Source organism: Malus domestica, chromosome 15 (assembly GCF_042453785.1).
Source record: "Malus domestica chromosome 15, GDT2T_hap1".
Lineage (NCBI taxonomy): Eukaryota > Viridiplantae > Streptophyta > Magnoliopsida > Rosales > Rosaceae > Malus > Malus domestica.
Window position 1 is genome coordinate 26,540,290 of NC_091675.1, and position 18,657 is coordinate 26,558,946.

Consider the following 18,657-nt stretch of genomic DNA (forward strand, 5'->3'; position numbering starts at 1 on the left):
GTGAAATATAAAACCAAACATAGCTTCAAAATTGGGGTATATCTGGTTTCTACCTCAGTAAGGATCCTACTAAAGTAGCATATTGCTTGCTCCTTCCCCCTTCATTGTTCTGGGCTAGCAGGTTTCTTATTGACTTCTCAGAGGTAGAGATATAGAGCTTCAAAGGTTTCCCTCTCTGAGGAGGCATGAGCATTAATGGAGAGGCTAGATAAGACTTTACTTTGTTAAAAACCTTTTGGTGTTGTAGGCCTTACTCAAATTCTTCTTGGTTTTTCAGTCTTAGTAAAGGATTCAACGGCTGAATTTTGCCCACCAAGTTAGTAATGAACCTCCCTATGAAGTTGATCTTCCCTAGTAGCTTTTGCAACTACACTTTGTTTGTAGGAGAAGGTGACTTCATTATAGCCCGAGCCTTGTTCTTGTCTACCTCCACACCTCTTTGATGTACTAGGAATCCCAAAAAGTTGCCCGATCTAACTCCTAAAGCACATTTTTTAGGATTCATTTTCAACTTATGGGTCCTCATTCTAGTTAGGTCATGTCCAAGGTCTTCTAAGTGGTTCTCTTCAGTTTTAGACTTGACCACTATATAATCAATGAACACTTACATGTTATGGCCGATTAGATCGTGAAAATGGCATTCATTGCCCTTTGATAGGTTGCACCAGCATTTTTTAGCCCGAATGGCATGACAGCATATTCATATGCTTCTACGTGTCCTGGGCACTTAATCTTATGAATATCTTTTATAGCCATTTTTATTTGATTATAGCCAACATTCCCATCCATGAAAGATAGGACTTTGTATTTTGCAACTACATCTATGGATAGGTTGACCATGGGCATGGGGTATTCATAGGTCGGCCAGCCACTCAACATTAGTTACAGCTTTTAATACGGGTACAATGTTGGCCAACCACTCAACATTCTTGGCAGGCCTAATAAATCCAACATTTACTAGCCTCTCAATTTTTTCTTTGACCTTTTCTTCTATCTCCTTTGACATTCTTCTTGGTGCTTGCTTTACAGGTTTATATCCCTCCTTAATAGGCATTATGTGTTCTACTAAGGTGGAATTTAAACCTGGCATCTCTGTGTAGTGCCATGCAAAACAATTTTTAAATTCATGCAAAAAGGTCTACTATTCTTGCCCGATCTTCGGTTTCCAACAAGCCACTAAGTTGTATTAGCCTTGGATCCTTCTTAGTCCCCAAACTAATGGCTTCCAAGGGGTCTTGTATCTCTGGTGCTAGCTTGTCAAGCTCTGTATACAAAAATTCAACTAACTTTTGGATTCTCGAGCAACTTATCTGGCAAGTCCAAGTCATATATACACTCAGCCATGTGAATGGCTGCCTCTATCTCCTCGCCCAAAAACACATCCTCTTCTCTGTTCTTGGCACTTGAAGCCTCTCTCTCCCATTCTGCTTCTTCCTTTATTGAGCTTTCTCTTACTTCTTTTTTCTCTTTCTCATACACCAACAACCTTTTTATTAAAGACCTGACTACAACTACTTGGTCCTTCCTCCTTTGTTCTAACATCATTGGTGTTGGGGAGCTGGGACAATATGGGGCCTATATCATTCCTCCCGAGTAAGACTCAATCTTTGTTCTAGAAGCTTTTGGGTCGTCACCTTAGTCGGGCGGCCATTCTCATCAGCTCCTAGACACTACAATATTCCAATGCATGGGTTGTAGAAGTTTGCTTCTGCTATTGGCTATGGGGAGAAATAGTCGTGCCTCGGCCTCCATAATTTCCCAAAATCCTGGTTCCTTAGTTCTTAGCTCTTGGTAGACAACAACTTATTGATGTAGGGTGGATGGCATATATAAACTTTGGTGAATCCAATCTCTGCCAAGTAAAGCTACATAAGTAGAGCTACTATCCACCACAAAGAAAGCTAGCATGATTTGCTTGGACCCCAAGTCAACTCCCAACAGCAATATCCCATGTGTTCTTGTGATGGCTCCAGAGAAACTTGAAACTGTTAGATTAATGGGAACTAGATATTCCTCACTTATACACAACCTCTTCATTTGTTTAAGTGGAAACACATTAACCGCAGCCCCACCATCAATAAACACCCTCTTGAAGGGTACTCCCTCCAGATGAGCAGTTACATATATAGGTTTGAGATGGTTTGCTAAGGCCAAACTTGGGTTGCTGAAAACCATTATGTCCGAATATATCCTTTCAAGCTCGTTTCTTATGGGTTCAGACAAACTTGCCATGCTCAATTCCTTTCTCCCAGCTTCTTCAACACTAACAAATGTCATCACTGGTTCTGTTGCCAAATAATCACCCTCCATCATGGTAGGCTAATCTGGTTCGGCGCAGAACATAGCTAATAAAACATAAGTCATGTTTACAGGGAAGTTGATGGGTCTAGGTGCTTTTTCTTTCTTTCCTCCAATTTGACATACAAACCTATCCATCCATTCATGTGCATCATCTGGCAACATTAACTCGAGCACCTCCTCCTTTACTATTAAGTCAAGGTTGAGTAATTATCTTGGCATTTGACAGGGTGTATCTTCTAGTAGAGGTGGGGGTATCCCCTTCTCACTGCACTTTCTTGAGCTCTCCTTAGCACTTTGTATTTTCCTGGATGGGGATTCTGAGGTACATGATCTCCTTCACCCTTCATTTTACTATTAGTCATCTTTATCTCCTTCTTATTCCTCCATTGAAGTTGTCCACCTTGCATAGCCTTTTCAAACTTGACATTTCCAGAGGCTTCTGAAATGGTAGGGATCTTCATTGAGTTCATGTGAGACTTATGATGCCTTTAGACCCTTCTGATCATAAATGCTCCCATTTCTCTAATAGGCTTCTCATCCTTCCCAACTATGTACCACTTACGACCAAGTCGAGCTAAATCCTTCTTAGTAACTGGGGGAATTGAGTTCATGGTCTTTTCTCTCCATCCTTGCCTTGAATTGCTATGATAACTTGGCTGGGGAAGTCTCACTTCTACCCACTTTGGCATCTTAGCTTCCTTATCCTCAACTTATTCAAAGACTTCATAGGTTTTGAATACCTCAGATAAGCCTTTAGGTTCAAAGTCTCAACCTAACCTTTGGAATATATTCTCGAACGTTTCCTTATCTGCTGCTCATATAATACTTTTGCGGGCATCTTGTTCCTCTATTTCTTTCCTTCTGACTAACTATTGGTCCATAATGGCGCCCGATGCTGGCACCTTCAATTCACATTCACATTGACACTTACTGCATAAGACTACTCCCTTAATCACAGCTGTCTGTGGTCTGTTGGGCAACCTCTTAGCACCTTCAGATGGCCTAATAGCTTGCTTTCTTTCACTTCTCTCTTCCCACGTAGCCTTTGTTTTTCCTTTCTCAACCCAGTTAAGGCTGATCATATAGATTGGGGCTTCTAAGAAGAAATCTATGTCAATTATTATATTTGCCTAGGGTTTCTCCAACAACAGCTTTCCCTTAACTATTAGGTCCTAGATCCAATCCTTTAAATGTACACAGTTGGTGATGGAATGCTTGAAAGTATAATGAAGCCTGTAGTATTTCTTTGCTCTCAACTCTTCTGGTTTAGGCATCTTTTTTGTGTTGTCGGGCACAATCACCATTGCCCGCACTAACTCTTCATAGATCTTTGTTGCCTTGGTCAGATCAAAAGAATAAGCCTAGTACTTAGGGGGCTTCATAGGCACGAATCCTCCATCATTTATCACTACTTTTTTTATCTTTAACTGGCTGGACCAAACCATTCACCATCAACAGTTTAAAAGGGGTGGTTATCTCTACTACACACATCTTTATCCCCTCTCCTACATTGTTGTCATTTTCTCCAGGTTCTAGACCTTTAAAATCCAATTGGTGCGTTGCAGCTTTGATTTTGTAGAAATAAGGCACCTTGGATAAGTGTTTCACTTGGTGCTCCTCAACTAGCAACTTCTCATACTTCGTAGTAGCTATTACCAATTCCTGCAGTTCAATGAACTGCACATCATAGAACTTTTTTCTTAATGGCAATCTCAGGGCTTTCTGAGCAATAGATATAAGTTGGGCATAGTTGATACGGAACTGGCATCTTATCCTTGTTTTTTTAAACCCCATCATGAAGTCTTCAATGGACTCATGCTCATATTGTTTCACCTCAACTAGATCGTTGATAGTCATCTCACGTTCCACCCTATAAAACTGCTTGTGGAAAGCCATCTTCATTTGCCCCTAGTTGGCAATGAAATTGATGGGGTAATAGAGAGTACCACTAGGATGCCAAGCCAACCAATGAGTTCCCAAACAACCTTAACTTGTAGTTAGGATTGTCTTCAAATGCCACACAATAGTTGGAAAACTTGAAAATGTGGTCTCTAGATGACACATTATAGTCATCTCTATTGAAAGTTGGGAACGCGGGTGTCTTGAAGTTGAGGGGAAAAAGGTTCTACTTATCAATATACTCGGGGTAGGGCTTCTGGTAGGTGATCCTGAACAGTAGGTGAGCCTGTGGTTGAGCATTTTGGACTACCATCCTTCTTAGCTTGGCCAACTAATTTCTAAGTTGCTTGTTAGCTGCATTGTTATATGGGGTGTAAGGAGGTCCCCACTTCGAGCTATGCTCATTGCCTAAGGTAGCTTCCTTCTGTGGTTATGGCTGTCTCCACCTGGCCTCCCCTCTCTTATTAGCCAATGGTGGTGGCCTATAAGGAGAAGGTTTGCATGCAATTGCGTTCACACATTTTCTGCTAGACTCCCCAACTTGTTGAGTCATTTCATACTTCCTTTCTTTTAGCCTGATCTGCCCCTACTATCTAGTGAGAATAATGGAGGGTCGGGCAAACTTGGTTCCTAGATCTCATCCCCTATTGGTTGGCTGGTTCCAGGCACTTCTTTCTTCTTCCCATATCCTCTTTTTCCTCAAGCAAAGGAAATAGGAAAATTATTGGCTCTCTCTCATAGCTCATCTCTTATCACCTCCCTAACATGGTTGAGTACTCCAAATCCAACCTCCTCTGCAAACTCTCAGTTAATGAACAAAGCCTACTGACCTCTCCTCTAGTTTCCAGAGAGATCTTCTCCATACTCTTCAAGACTTGCACCATGGTAGCTTGCAAGTGTTCGTTGGTAACCCTTCCGCCCGACTTCTCAGAATAAGTTGGGCTCTCCAGAATCGCAAGACCTTGCAGGGAGGGAAAATCTTCCGGGTAATCTGTCATGTCTAATCTTGGTAGACAATGGGGTGGTCCGTACTCTGTGTTCCACCTGAAGGTTCGATTTTTCCTTCTTTTTCTTAGCATACAAGCTTATAAAAAAGGGATCCCACCGAATGTGCCAAAACTATGTTTGAGGCAAAAATGGAATTATCCCTTCGCACAGCTCCCCTGGGATATATGGCATTTGGCGTGCTGCAAAATAAGTTAATAGTTAGCTTGAAAGGTGCCTTTGTAGGCCTTAGGTATAGGTCTTGAGGCTCACAATCAAGGCTAACAAGGATATTGGCATGCCACTATAATCTCTGTATAACAAATGTAGAATAAATGTGATTTAAGTCGATTACTTGCGCCCCAAGTTAGTTAAACTTCTTGTTATTAAAAGATTGTCACAGATGAATTAAGTCTATATTAAGTTCTTTTTCTTGCCTTGTAAACAAGGACTTTTAGTTCATAATCTTGTATGTCCAAAAAGGAGGGAGTCTAGAGCCCTTTAAACCATTTCCTTGATCCCAGTTTGTTCTTAATGAAAACAGGTTTATTAAGTTAACCAGATTCAAATGCAAATGGGACTTTTAGATAGAGAACAGTTGGAAATAACTTGAATATATGCTGAAAAGTACATTGAAGCGATAGATCTACTAATGTAAATGACGAACAAAAAGACTCGGGCAAGATTTCACCTTGTCAAGCAGGGTTGAACTTCTTGCAGTCACTTCTCTTTGAGTTTACAGAGGTTATATGCTAAAATGGATGGATGGTAAACAAGTTTTACACGAATGAATCGATTCTACAACACTATGGAAGGTAGCAGAACTTTTACACTAGACAAAAGATAGCTTTTCTGAGGGAATTATTGCTAAAATGACTGAATTTGGGTGAGTTTCAGCTTTCTGGGTGCAAATCTGGCTTGAGAGCAGAGTTTGTATGTGGTTTGTTTGATTGGTTTGAGTGTCATTATCTCTGTTGTCTCTTTCTCCTTTTATAGGCAGTTTGGCCCAATTGTCTTGACTTTGTTCTTAGCCGAGGGCTCTTAGAGACAGTGAGTCATCTTGTATTTACACTTTTATGCCATCAAAAAGTGTTTTTTGGTTGGTAATGAGCTGGTCTTTGTCACTTGTCACTTCAATCATAGGCACATGGCCTATGCCTTGGCTAAGAAGGCTTCAATTTGTTTCAGGCTTCATTGCTGGGCTTCGGGCAAATTCAACTCGTTTTGGCGCTTTTGGGTTTTCCCTTATCCGAAGCTCAGTATTCAAATATTAATCCAAACAATATCAATAACGAGGTTATGACAGTAATTTGCGTGTTCCTCTTGCGCTGGAATAAAAGGAAACAAAAAGTGTCGATCGACTGCGCAGTCAACCATAGTAAATCTAGCTTTTTAATTAACTTGACCAAGGGGATCAACACCCACACTTATTATATAATTTTACATAGTCGGTGGCCACAAAGGGCTTATTTCCTTTAATTGATCGCTGAGCTCCAAATTGTGAGCTTTTAATCTTATTATTAATCTTTGAATGCACTCAAGTACTAAAAAAATTGAGATTTTATCATAAAATCAGTCTTCAATATAAAGAGTATTTCAACTTCTTATAAAATTATTAAATTTTTTGATACGAAACATTTCTTCACATCCTCATGTAACCCAGAAACATCAAGAGCTCCCCTTTCATATGATCGACGTTGTCTAATATACAAGGATTGTGCAGTGCCTAGCTATTTAAGATGTTACGTCGACGTCCCTACGTAAATTTTTTTATTAATGCATAATCGATCGAGACCGAAATCTATATCTGGAAGGCTAATAGCAGAAAACTACTGGATACATTGCACATACAGCTGAAGGTGCTAAAGCTGCATGCATGATGTACCTTTAATATTATTTGATACTTTTCTTATATTTCATGATCAGTGTTAAAAGAGCACTGCAACCTTTATTTTTTGTTTTTTTATTTTATTTTTAGGCCCTCTTTTCTCATGCTAGTGTCCAATATAGGAAGCTGCCATGAGGGTTCTGTTCTGTCGACTGAGATGATACATTTTTCTTTTTCTTAAAAAAGAGAAAGGAAAGAACACTGCATGGATCGACACGAAAGTACCATCACTAAAAGAACTGGAGGTCACAAAGCTGGACAAGGATTGTCTGCCCTCCTAGTTGTGGTGCCCTTCCATACCTTCCTATTTTGTGCGGTCACGGTTAAGCCACGTCAATATTTTATATTAATTTTTTAATGAGATAATAAGACAAAAAATAATAAAAATATAAAATATTAACGTGGCTTAACCGTGACCGCACAAAATAGGAGGGCATGGAAAGGCACCACGACAAGGAGGGCAGACAATCCAAGTCCCACAAAGCTTTGGTGCAGAAGGGAAAATATGACGAAAGCGATATATATGTCAAAAAAGGGTGAAAAGTTGATGAGCCTTCCAGACAAGGCAAACTTTGGTAAAAGGCAATGTGGGAGTGTGTGGCGACACATTAGTAACGAACGTTACTTTTTGGATGGTGAGTATTTTGGTCACTTTGATAGGATCTTCAAACTACCATTCGTTTTTCATGTCGTTAGCTGGCTAGTCCATATTTTATTTTATAAAAAATTCAACCCCTTCATCTAGTTTTTCCTATTTAGACCTTCATTCATAGATTATTCTTGAAAAGATTCACTCAAATCGAAAATCGTTTAGCCGTTCAATTACTATTGTGAATATATCATAATCATAGTTTATCGACAATATTGTGTTCGTCTATTTATTATGTAACAATTCGATAATTAGAAGTCTTTCAGTTTTAGTAAAATTTTGTAAAGATGATCTTTAAGTGATAACGTAAAACTTGATAGGTTCAAATTGTGAGCAATATTGTGGAATGAGTCTATATGATTGATTAGAACCGTATTAAGTTACTAATTAGTTAGCACTTAAGCGCTCTTATATATACCGGATTCAGGTCAAGTTGTACAACCACCTGAAAGTATTATATAGGCGATGATGGTAGAAAGTAGTTTTCACTCTTTGGTTGTCGAATTTTTTTTTATTTTTTATTGAAGATAATTACCTAACGAGTTTTTAGTTTTCATAAAAAAAAATGAAAAGCTGGCCCGTAAATTACAAATACCAAAAAACTAAACAAATTAAAAACGGAAAACACAATGAGAAGAGGACAACCAAATTTCAAAAACAAACTTCAAAAGATCCGTCTTGGCCTCGTTGTTAACCAGTCCAATTATGGGATTGGACATTGTGCAAGAATGGGCTGGTGGGTATCTGGATCAGACGTACTTTTGTGTACTTGAGTGAGTGTCATCTACAACTTGCACAACAGTTTCTTTAGCAAAAGCACTTAAGTAAAGCCCATACTTGCATGTTCCACTGCTCGTTGCCTACATCTACATGCATCGCACATTGATCCCGGAATATCCAAACAACAAATAGTTTCTCTACTCTTTTTTCTTCTTTTTTTTTTATTGAAAAACTTATATTCGACCTACTATAATATAAAGAAAACTTATATTCGTGTCACAGAAGATTAGGCAAGCTAGAGCCTAGACTATACATGAGGGCTTGGTCGGGCCCTAAGAGCAACTCCACCGGGACCATTAGCCCGATGGACCGGCGACTTCCCCATCCCAATAGCCCCAACTGCAAGAGCCCATGCGGGCGTGTGGGCTGAGGGGGGCCTGAGCGAGAGGCCCGGCTCGAATTGGTGACCCGAGAGCCTGAGGGCTGTGTGATGTGTGGCTGATGTCAGGGTGACCTGGCTCGAATTCGTCTGTTTTCCTTTGTCGGAATCTGGAAAAAGAATGGGATGCATGCAAGGAATTAAGCCCTCAAATTAAACCACAAGAATTGCAACATAACAGCATTTAAAGCTCAAGAACACAAGATAGTGAAAGAAACATCATATGGGTTTGAGATTGAGAGCTCAAGCTCTCGGCTTCAATGGTAGGACCTCACACCATGCACCGATGCCGCATGCAAGGCCATGGTTGGGTTCCTTGAGTTCCAGGGATTCCAAAAATATTATTTTTGAGCTTGATTTGTTGAAGGTTTGAAGAGGAAGGAGGAAGAGAGCTCAAGAGAGAGAGAGAGAGAGAGAACCGGTCAAATGAGGGGGAAAATGGAAAGGGTGATGGGGATGTTTGATGGACTGGATGAGGAAAAAATACTAATATTTTATTACATATTGACATGGCTATTCAGTTTAGGAGTGGAGCTGCAAAAGGTAGTTACTGTTCATTAAAGGCAATTACTGTTCACTGGATGGATTCAATAGTGAGTTTCCTAGGGGGCCTTCGCAATGCTGAAGTTGCTCTAACCATGCGACCTACTCTGCCCTTCAGCTCATATCAATTTAAAAGAATCAGGCCCCTAATATTAACTCCTTCCCCCCCCCCCCCCCCCCCCCCAAACCCACCTACGTACCCGAAACAAGAAAACCCAAGTTTTTCAAATGATATTTGAGCACTAACTCTCGTCCCAAAGTGTGAGATCCCAACTGATGTGTCGGTTTATTCATATAGAAGTCATTATGGAACTCATCATATGTTATGTGACGCATTAATTTGTACGTTGACCAATATTCATATTTATAAAAAAATTACTTAATGATTTAATTTATTTATTTTTAACACTATTTCCTAGCAAAAGATGATGTCATTGGATTGAACAAATCAAAGAATAATAAATAATCAAATTTAAAAGTGCAACCAAGTGAAAAATAATGTGCAGAAATCACTTCCTTTTCCTAAGCCTACCATAATCTTGCCATCCAAAGTGAATCAGTAAAGGCCAAGCAGTTTGTACTTTCAGCTTAATTTCAAGTTGTTGTTTGGTGTTCACCTTCCTACACAAAAAGGGTCGACCTACCATTCAAGATAGAAAGTCATTGCATGTCCATTACCCCCGCAGAGACTTTTGAAAAAGATGGTTAGTTAAGATTGTCCAGTACTGCTATCTACTAACCCCAAATGACCAACTACCATTCCATTTTTTCATGCCTCTCAGACCTCAAAGTCTTATACATATATACATATATATATTTATGAATTATATACACATTTATATTTATAATTTATCTGGTTCCAACCTGGTCTAGCTCATACCACCGTTCTGATAATGTTCAAAGCCCATCCAAGTTAGCTTCTACCAAATTTTTCTGGGGCACGTTTTGTGCATTATTAATGCATTACTACTCATATGCTATTAGAGTTTCAAGCATTTCATCTTATATTAGGCAATCTTTCAATAAAAACCAACTACTTTTCTTCTCATTTGCTCAATTAGATCTCTGTGAAATAGTGGCCAATGCACCGTTAGCATTCTCATTCCCTTCTGAAATGTACTTGGAGTCGGAGTGCTCTGTGATTCTCCGCTGAAGCTGGAGTTGAACTCAGCACTTCAATTCGAGGTGTATTGAGGTAATGCATGAAGCATTTCTGTAAATGTTTGAGTTTTCATTATTTCTGTTTTGTTAATGTTGTTTTTTCGAATTGATATGAAGATTTGTACTTGGATCTTTGACCTCATCTTCAACGAGATTTGATCACCTGTTTTCATTTCGTTAGAAGAAGTAGTGTGTTCATATCTTATTAACTAAGGTTCAGTAGATTTTAACTGCTCAGATCTTATATTGTCTGTTACTTTACATTTAGGAACACACATTTGATGCAACTTGCATGTATTCCACACATATATAGGATATAAATTCATACAGCAGAACTGCTTGGTCAGCCTCTAAACATGTTTGCAGCAAAATATAACAGCTTCTTCATGCGTGTTCTCTCTCTTACCTACTTATGCAGAAAATATAGAAAATTGTATCTTATTGATCAATCCTGTTATTGAATTCTCTGTTTTTATACTGCAGGGAAAAAAAACTGTTGGTGGCATATCTGACCTGTAGGAATGTCTTCTATAATAGATGGACTGACAATTCATCGGAAGCTTCAATCGATCAACTCTCAGCCTTCCAATTTAACGAGTATTACCTATGACGTAAGACACATTACATTACATATGATGTTTCATTTTCTTGTTGCAAAGTTATCTGCATAATGAAAGTTTTAACACATCATTAGTAAATGGAAGAGATCTTAGTTTTTTCTCTTTGTATAATGACAGGATGATTTGGTAGAATGGTGCGTCACGCTTACTTTTCTAGTGCGTTTGATTGCGTACATTGCAATTTTAAGTAAGATTTCGTCAAAATTTTAATTCAAACTGCTCATATTGACTACATTAACTGATGCAGTCTCATCAACCATATATGTAATGCAGCACTGCTTGTGATTGTTGCATTCATGATACTGAAATACATAAACGAATACGAGGAGACGAGCGTAGAGGATGTAGGAGACAGTGCTGAAACCGACCCATTACAGCCGGCAGGAAAGAGAATGCCATCGACATATGGGACATGTGACGAGTGGGAAATAGAATCAGGAAATTGCAGCAGCAGCAGTAGTAATAGCAGCAATGCCGTAATTACGAGCTCCTCCGAGGACTTGTATGATGGGAAAATATGTGTGATTTGCTACACCGAGCAGAGGGATTGTTTTTTGGTTCCTTGTGGCCATTGTGCTACCTGCTATGATTGCGCACAAAGGTATGTCGAAAAAACTTCGAAATCTTTCAGATATCATTTGTTGGTGTTCGATTGAAATTTGGATATCTTATTAAAGATCTTACATATTCCAGGATTTTTTATGGGGAGACCAAGACATGTCCGATATGTCGAAGATTCATTCGGAAAGTAAGAAGATTATTTGCTGCGTAGATTAGGACCAATTAACCTCTTTCGAATTTCTTTTAGTTTTATGTGAACAAACATTGTACTCTTATAGAGTTGACGAGTTAGACGCCCAAATTTCTTCATTTTTTGTTTTGGGGGGCAATTGAGGGACAAAGACTGTCCCCCGGATTGTAAATTAATTCAATGATGGATATATAATTTATATTTCTATTTGTTAATCTGAACTATATATTCAAACAAGAATCTATAAGATCGTTGTTTCATAATCGCAATAAAGAATAATATACCATAATCTTTGTTGAAACTAAATTCGCATACATCCTCAAACAGAGGCAATGTTCAGTCGGAATTACCGATGAATTACTGCGAGGGGTGAATGGGTTGATTGTGGGTGTGATTGAATTCGTATTGGACCTCCTATATACCTCCAGTGTTGTAGAATCAACCACCGGTGTAGTCCTAAGAAAGGAGTATGTATGATGTGTGCTTCATCGGAATACATCCTTGACAAAGGTGCATTGGCTTAGGCGAGATGCTTCTCCATGTCTACGCATAAACGAACAACATGTAGAGGATAGGAGTTAGGCATACAGAATATGGGATTAAGGTGATCCTTCGATGATCAAAGAGAGGGGGCCTAGATAAATACCTAGGCTAGGGTATTTATAGAGTTCTTGAGAGAGAAATCATCATTAAATTAAGAGAATATCTAGGAGAAAATTAGGATAAGATATCCAATCTTTCTAGGATTATATTGCCTAATTCCCAAGATATCCTAATTTGACATGAATCAGGGTTACCTTACTTTGCAGATAAGTAATATCTTTAATGGGTTTAGAGCTAATGGAGTTGTGCGGGACTACCTTGGCATGTGGTAATCCGATCCGGAATACCCATGTAGCTCTGGGCTCACTCTAAAGGCTTTCCGATCATTCTAACCACCCTGAGTACCGCGTGTCATGGTCCCAGAAAATTATGGTCCCACAATTAATCATAGTACTCTTGTATTCTTATAATCTTACAAATCCCTAATGCTTCATCAAGAATGAACGAGTGGAGCAAATTAACCTTAGACATGTCATTGTTCGCAAGCTAAGGTGCAAGTATTGGTTAATCCGGAGGACATGCGTTGTATTATGGATTGATATATTTCCTCCTAACGTATTACTATAGGTTGTTTGATGTTTAAGTTAAAATGATAGTTATGGTGCATTGATGAATGATTGATTTTGTGAGCATTTAGGCTTAGATATGTTAAGTTTGTGCAGCTGATACCTTGAATTTTCATGTAGCATTAAATATGGTGTGTATAGATTTGGAAAAAGCATATGATAGGGTCGTAAGAGATATTCCTTGGAGGATTTTAGAGAATGAAGAAGTATGAGTAGCATATATCCAAGCTATAAAGGATATGTATGATGGAGCAAAGACTGCCATAAGAATTCATGAAAGACAAACCGAAAACTTTCTCATAATTGTAGGGTTACATCAAGGCTCATCTTTAAGTCCTTACCCTTTTGCATTGGTAATGGATGAGTTAATGAGACATATCCAAGATGATATTCCTTGGTGTATGCTTTTTGCATACGATATAGTGTTGATAGATGAAACTCAGAAGGAAGTAAATGCATAGTTTAACATTTGGCCAGAAGTGTTGGAATCTAAAAGTTTTCACCAAAGTAGGTCAAAGACAAAGTATATAGAGTGCAAGTACAGTGGGAACAAAGGTTCAAATGAGTTAGGGTGAGGATTGAGGATCAAGAAGTACCAAAGAATAAATGCTTTCGCTATTTTGCAAAAGAACGGAGAATTGGATGGAGACCTCAATCATAGAATACAAACTAGATGGATGAAATGGAAGAGTGCATTGGGAAAATTTTAAGGAAAACTAACGAAAAGTCCAATAAAAACTTTAATGAAAAATGACAAATAAAGGTGTAGTGAATAGTACCAGGAAAAGGTAAAAATGTAGTTTTTCGTTAAAAGTAAATAGTACCGGGAGTGTTTCGTTAAAACTTCCAAAATTTTATAGGACGACAATAAAGCCAATAATGTTTTATGGTACGAAATGTTGGGTGATGAAGCATCAACATGTACACAAAATGAGTATAGCAGAGATGAGAATGTTTCGTTGGATGTGTGGGCACACGAGAAATGACAAAATTAGGAACGACGATATTTGAGGTAAATTAGGAGGAGCCAAAATTGAAGATAAGATGAGAGAAAATCAGTCAAGGTGGTTTGGACATGTGAAACGAAGACCTACAGACGCTTGGGTTAGAAGATGTGATTACGAGACATGCTTATAGCTAAAGGGATAGGGGAAGACCTAGAAAGACTTGGAAAGTGACTCTAAGAAAAGACTTGGACTACTTGGATCTGATGAAAGACATGGCATAAAACCAAACGTAGTGGTGTTCTAAGATTCATATAGCCGACCTCATTTAGTGAGATAAGACTTTGTTGTCGTTATTGTTGTTGTTGGGGTTACTAGGAGCCTCTGATTTATTATCATTAATTGCCGCATTGTGTGAATAATCATTTATTAAATGGGTAATAAAATTACAATAAAAGAATCACTATGACCTTAAAAGGAGGGTCTTGCAAAAGAAAATCTGAGAATACAAAATGATAAGATCATTGGTAACGCATTCCCAACAAGGTAAACATTCCCTTAGGGTTTTTTTTTTTCAAAGGGGGACAACTGATGGCAAACCACGGTTATCCACTCCTTCTGGGCCCGGAAAGGTAATGGCAAATTTCACCCTGCCCATGGCCACAGTTAAGCATACTCACTAGCTCGAAGTATCGAACATGTAAACATTCCCTTACTCTTTAGTCTATGCTAACCTTTTTTGTTAATTTTTTGCATTATTTTTCCAATATGATCATATTTTGATAAGGTTAATATTTTAGTAAAGTGACTCACGGGCATTATTGCCACTAGAAAACTAAACTTATGTTGTTTTTGTATACTAAAAATTTTGGTATGTTTGTGATTACTTTTGAAAAATCTAAAAACGCTTTTGGACAATCAAAAGTGTATTTCATTTCGCATTTCGTTTAGTTTAGCAGCTCTTGTATCGGCATCGGTAGCATTCACAGCTGATTCGTTTGAACCAAAACGTAAAAGTGATTATGAGCTGTAGAAGCTCATTATGAACTAGGTAACTTTTAGGATATGACCTTGGATTACAAGACTAGTCTTCATGAAAGGTAAAAATAGAAGAGGGCTAATTCAGATGGAGCAAACTTTTCTTTGCTTGGTTCATGCATGGCCCTGTTTCTAATTATTGTTGGAAGGAAGTTCACTCATCCGATCAAGGTAATTTTCCAATTGATTTAGTTGTATAAAAGTGAAAAAAAAAAAAAAAAATCCCTTTTCATCTCTGTTATCGTTCGAGAGTAGTGCTCATGGCATTTTGTACTAAATTGTCTTTCAGTTTAATGGAGAAACTGCAACTCATGCAGCACTTAGGGTTAGGATATATGCATTCACTTTGATGCGATGTAACTGGTACACATGCATCTCAGAGTACAAATAAGAAAAAAGTGGTGATATGCTCACCCCAATGTCTTATTTTCCCACCCACCTTATATTTACACCCACCATAAAAAGTGAAAAAAATACATCAACTCTTTTTCCACCCACCATTATTTCCAAAATAACCCTACATATTTCTTTTTCAATTTTTTCTTGCTTTAAAAAAATTATTACAAATTAAAAAAAAAACAATTATCACTAAATGAAAATACCCAAGAACTCCAAATATCACCAGCAGCAACCCTCTCCCCAGAAAAGTTGCAAAACCATAATTATCGACTCCCCAAATCCCCAACACCAAGCGCCCCTCCTCTATCGCCAACCATCGCAGCACCACCACATCTCGAAAACCGCTCAAGTACCCAATTTCTATCGTTTCTAATTTGAATTTATACCACACAAGAGAGAGTGTGATTAAATTGGAAGAGCTTCACTCATAGTTTGGTGCTGCACTGGCTTTCCCTAACATCAAATTCCTCAAATTCAGTATATGGTAGGTATCCAAATTGTTCCAAAACACCAAACACAATCGGAGTTCAACAAGTGTCGGATCCGTGAGTCCCCTAGTGTAATATGGACTATGAGCTTCTCTCCTCATCTATCTCAACATTATAATAGTCTTGAAGACTAACTTGCTCTACTCTTTGGTGAAGCTTGATCACACCTTTCACAACATGCGCTTTATTGCGAGCCTCGAGGCTTTGCTTTGTCAAGTCCGAATTCACGCTCTTCCTAATAAGTTTAATTTCTGAACTTCCTTCCCCAAGAAAGCTTGTGGGGTTCATTATATCTTTTTCTTTTTCTTATTTATGATATTTTAGGTTTTTTTTATATGATTGGTTGGTCTTTAGGTCTTTAAAGGTTATTTTATACTAGAATAAATTTGTCAATAAGAATATCATTTTATAGTGGGTGTGAAAATAAGATACTGGGGTGGGCTTAACAACACTCATAAGAAAATTGCAATGATGTTCTTGTACCAAAGCAGCCTACCATACCCATAGGTTATCTACATAACTAGCTTTATCATTGTACGAATCACATACTGTTTGGGCCCAAAATATTAGATTTAGGCCGAGTAAGACTATAGGCTTGGTCCATAGTTAGACAAACTTGAATCCTAGGTCTGTTTGAATAAGAAGCCCACTCCAAAGTAGTTTAGTTGAATTTGAATTAATAATGGACACTTGAAAATCAAGGATGGATTTAGCTAAGTCTTGATTCAATCATGAGTCTTCAAAGATCAGGATGGCATAGTAAGATTCGTAATAGTCTAAGGATCTGGTTAAAACAAGGAGTGAATTGGATACCAAGAGATGACTAGGTTCAGAGTCCTAAGTCTAGTAAGAGTGATTGAGTTTGATTCAAATGGGAAGATAATTCATTATTGGGTCAAGACAAGCCGAGGAGATTTAGTCCGAGTGGTACTCTACCTCGGCATAGTTGAGAATCACTCCTATAAATAGAAGAGGGTTTGCAACATTCAAATGACCTTCAACTTAACACACAAATCTGCCCTACGCAATTTCTCGCTGTAAAAAAAACCCTATCATCTTTGAAAAACACTAACCTCCCTGACGTTGTCAAACACATCTTACAGTTTGTATTGGATAACACTGTGTTTGGCAACATCATCGAGTGCATCTTACAGTTTGTATTAGAGACCACTGTGCTCGGCAACTAGCAACATCTTACAGTTTGTATTGGACAACATTGGCACCGTAGAGTCAGACAGTCATGGAATATCTTATAGTTTGTATTGGACAACACTCTACTCCAAGTTCAGTTGAAAACTTTTCCAAGTTTCTATCAACAAGGGTTCTTTGAATCCTTGTTGGAAGAGGTCACTTCATTAGTTTTCTCAGTGAAGTGAGGTGTTACCAGGTGACATCATATGGGACATTGAAAGTCGAACCTATTTTATGATTGGATATTCACAAGTACATTTCAGAGTTCAACATTTCGACAGCTGAACCACATTTACAATCAAGACATTTATCTCTTTTGAGTATTTGTGTCCATGTATATAGTCTGGTACAGATTTGGCGCACTTATATTTGCGCAAATATAATTGTAGCAGCCGAGCCCAGTGCCAATGATTCGTGAACTTCGAAGTAACTAGCAGCCTTGTCTTTAGGCTCTAGAACCCAAAGGCCAAGACAAGTTCCATCCTTGGCCGTTCGACACCACCACCACCACATTCATTCACTCACCGACCATGCTCGGTCATCGAGTTGGAATGCCTTGCATTCAATCGAATGACATAGTTAACTCATTAATTATTCGGCTTGCACACCATATAGGCTTAAGTAGCTTTTAGGGTCAACACATACACAATTGATCCGAAAGCTATACCGTTCAGATCTTTTACCACATCATATTTGTGTTTTTTAGGCTAACTTTCCTCGTTTTTCTTCTTAATTTTTTGCCCTCCAGTCTTGCCCCTTTTTGCTAGCTTGTGCATACTTTATCCACATCCAACAATTTTTTTATTGCTAAAATGCACACAAAGAACATATTTAGTGATAGTATTCAACTAAATCAATTAAAATGGCGTAACTAAAATCATATAAAACAGCAATGATACAATTACATCATAGTCCCATGAATGAGATTCTGGTCTTTGTGGTGACGTTCGTCGTGTTTCTTCGATTAGCGACAGAGGTCTTGGACGGTCACTTTGAGAATCACTAGCGATTGCTTTTTTGAGAGTATAGAGAAACAAAGATATAGACTTAAAGATAAATAGATTTTTCTAAAAAGACAAGAAGGATTCAGACGCTGTCTGAGAGGCAATTTCATTGTCACACCCAACAAAAAGAAACCTGAGCACATGCGGTAAAACCTAACATGTACGTTACAAAAATTATGTCAAAGGACATACTAACTGAAAATTCAAATCTCGAATATAATTGTGAATAATCATATTGCAATCACGAAGAGTGGTAGGAGTTGTTTGGTATTCAATTTACAAATAATTTATTATTTTTAAAAACGATGAGTGTAACTAAATAACTTGTAATCATAATTTCAAAAATAAAAAAATTTAGATACAAGAAAGGTACAAAAAATTGGACGAGGATCCTCAATGGATCCTCTTTGTTAGGATCCGGGGATCAATAAATTATGTCCGTTTATCGTACATTGTGCGGTCAGTTTTC

At 38.2% G+C, this 18,657-nt stretch overlaps 1 protein-coding gene across 4 annotated transcripts; it reads left to right on the top strand.

The window, feature by feature from the left end:
• Positions 1-10,242: 10,242 nt before the first annotated feature.
• Positions 10,243-12,170, top strand: LOC103401471 (E3 ubiquitin-protein ligase APD2-like). Of its 4 annotated transcripts, none has more exons than XM_008340177.4 (5): positions 10,243-10,618; positions 11,068-11,195; positions 11,322-11,391; positions 11,478-11,805; positions 11,898-12,170. In XM_008340177.4, the coding sequence occupies exons 2-5, from the start codon at positions 11,106-11,108 to the stop codon at positions 11,974-11,976; spliced, it is 567 nt and encodes a 188-aa protein (XP_008338399.3). In that variant the 5' UTR covers positions 10,243-10,618; positions 11,068-11,105; the 3' UTR covers positions 11,977-12,170. The 4 variants fall into 4 exon arrangements, 3 of the variants coding, with proteins under 3 accessions (XP_008338399.3, XP_008338400.3, XP_008338401.3); XM_008340178.4 differs by having other exon boundaries at positions 10,252-10,618; positions 11,322-11,338; positions 11,452-11,805; XR_011576537.1 differs by lacking the exon at positions 11,322-11,391 and having other exon boundaries at positions 10,252-10,618.
• Positions 12,171-18,657: the final 6,487 nt, after the last annotated feature.

What these genes read in the sequence shown, in the direction of transcription:
- LOC103401471 (XM_008340177.4), top strand. Translation starts at nt 11,106, where the DNA reads ATGTCTTCTATAATAGATGGACTGACAATTCATCGGAAGCTTCAATCG. An exon ending in TAACGAGTATTACCTATGAC is followed by an intron (nt 11,196 to 11,321) that starts GTAAGACACATT and finishes GTATAATGACAG; the next exon opens with GATGATTTGGTAGAATGGTG. An exon ending in TGCGTACATTGCAATTTTAA is followed by an intron (nt 11,392 to 11,477) that starts GTAAGATTTCGT and finishes TATGTAATGCAG; the next exon opens with CACTGCTTGTGATTGTTGCA.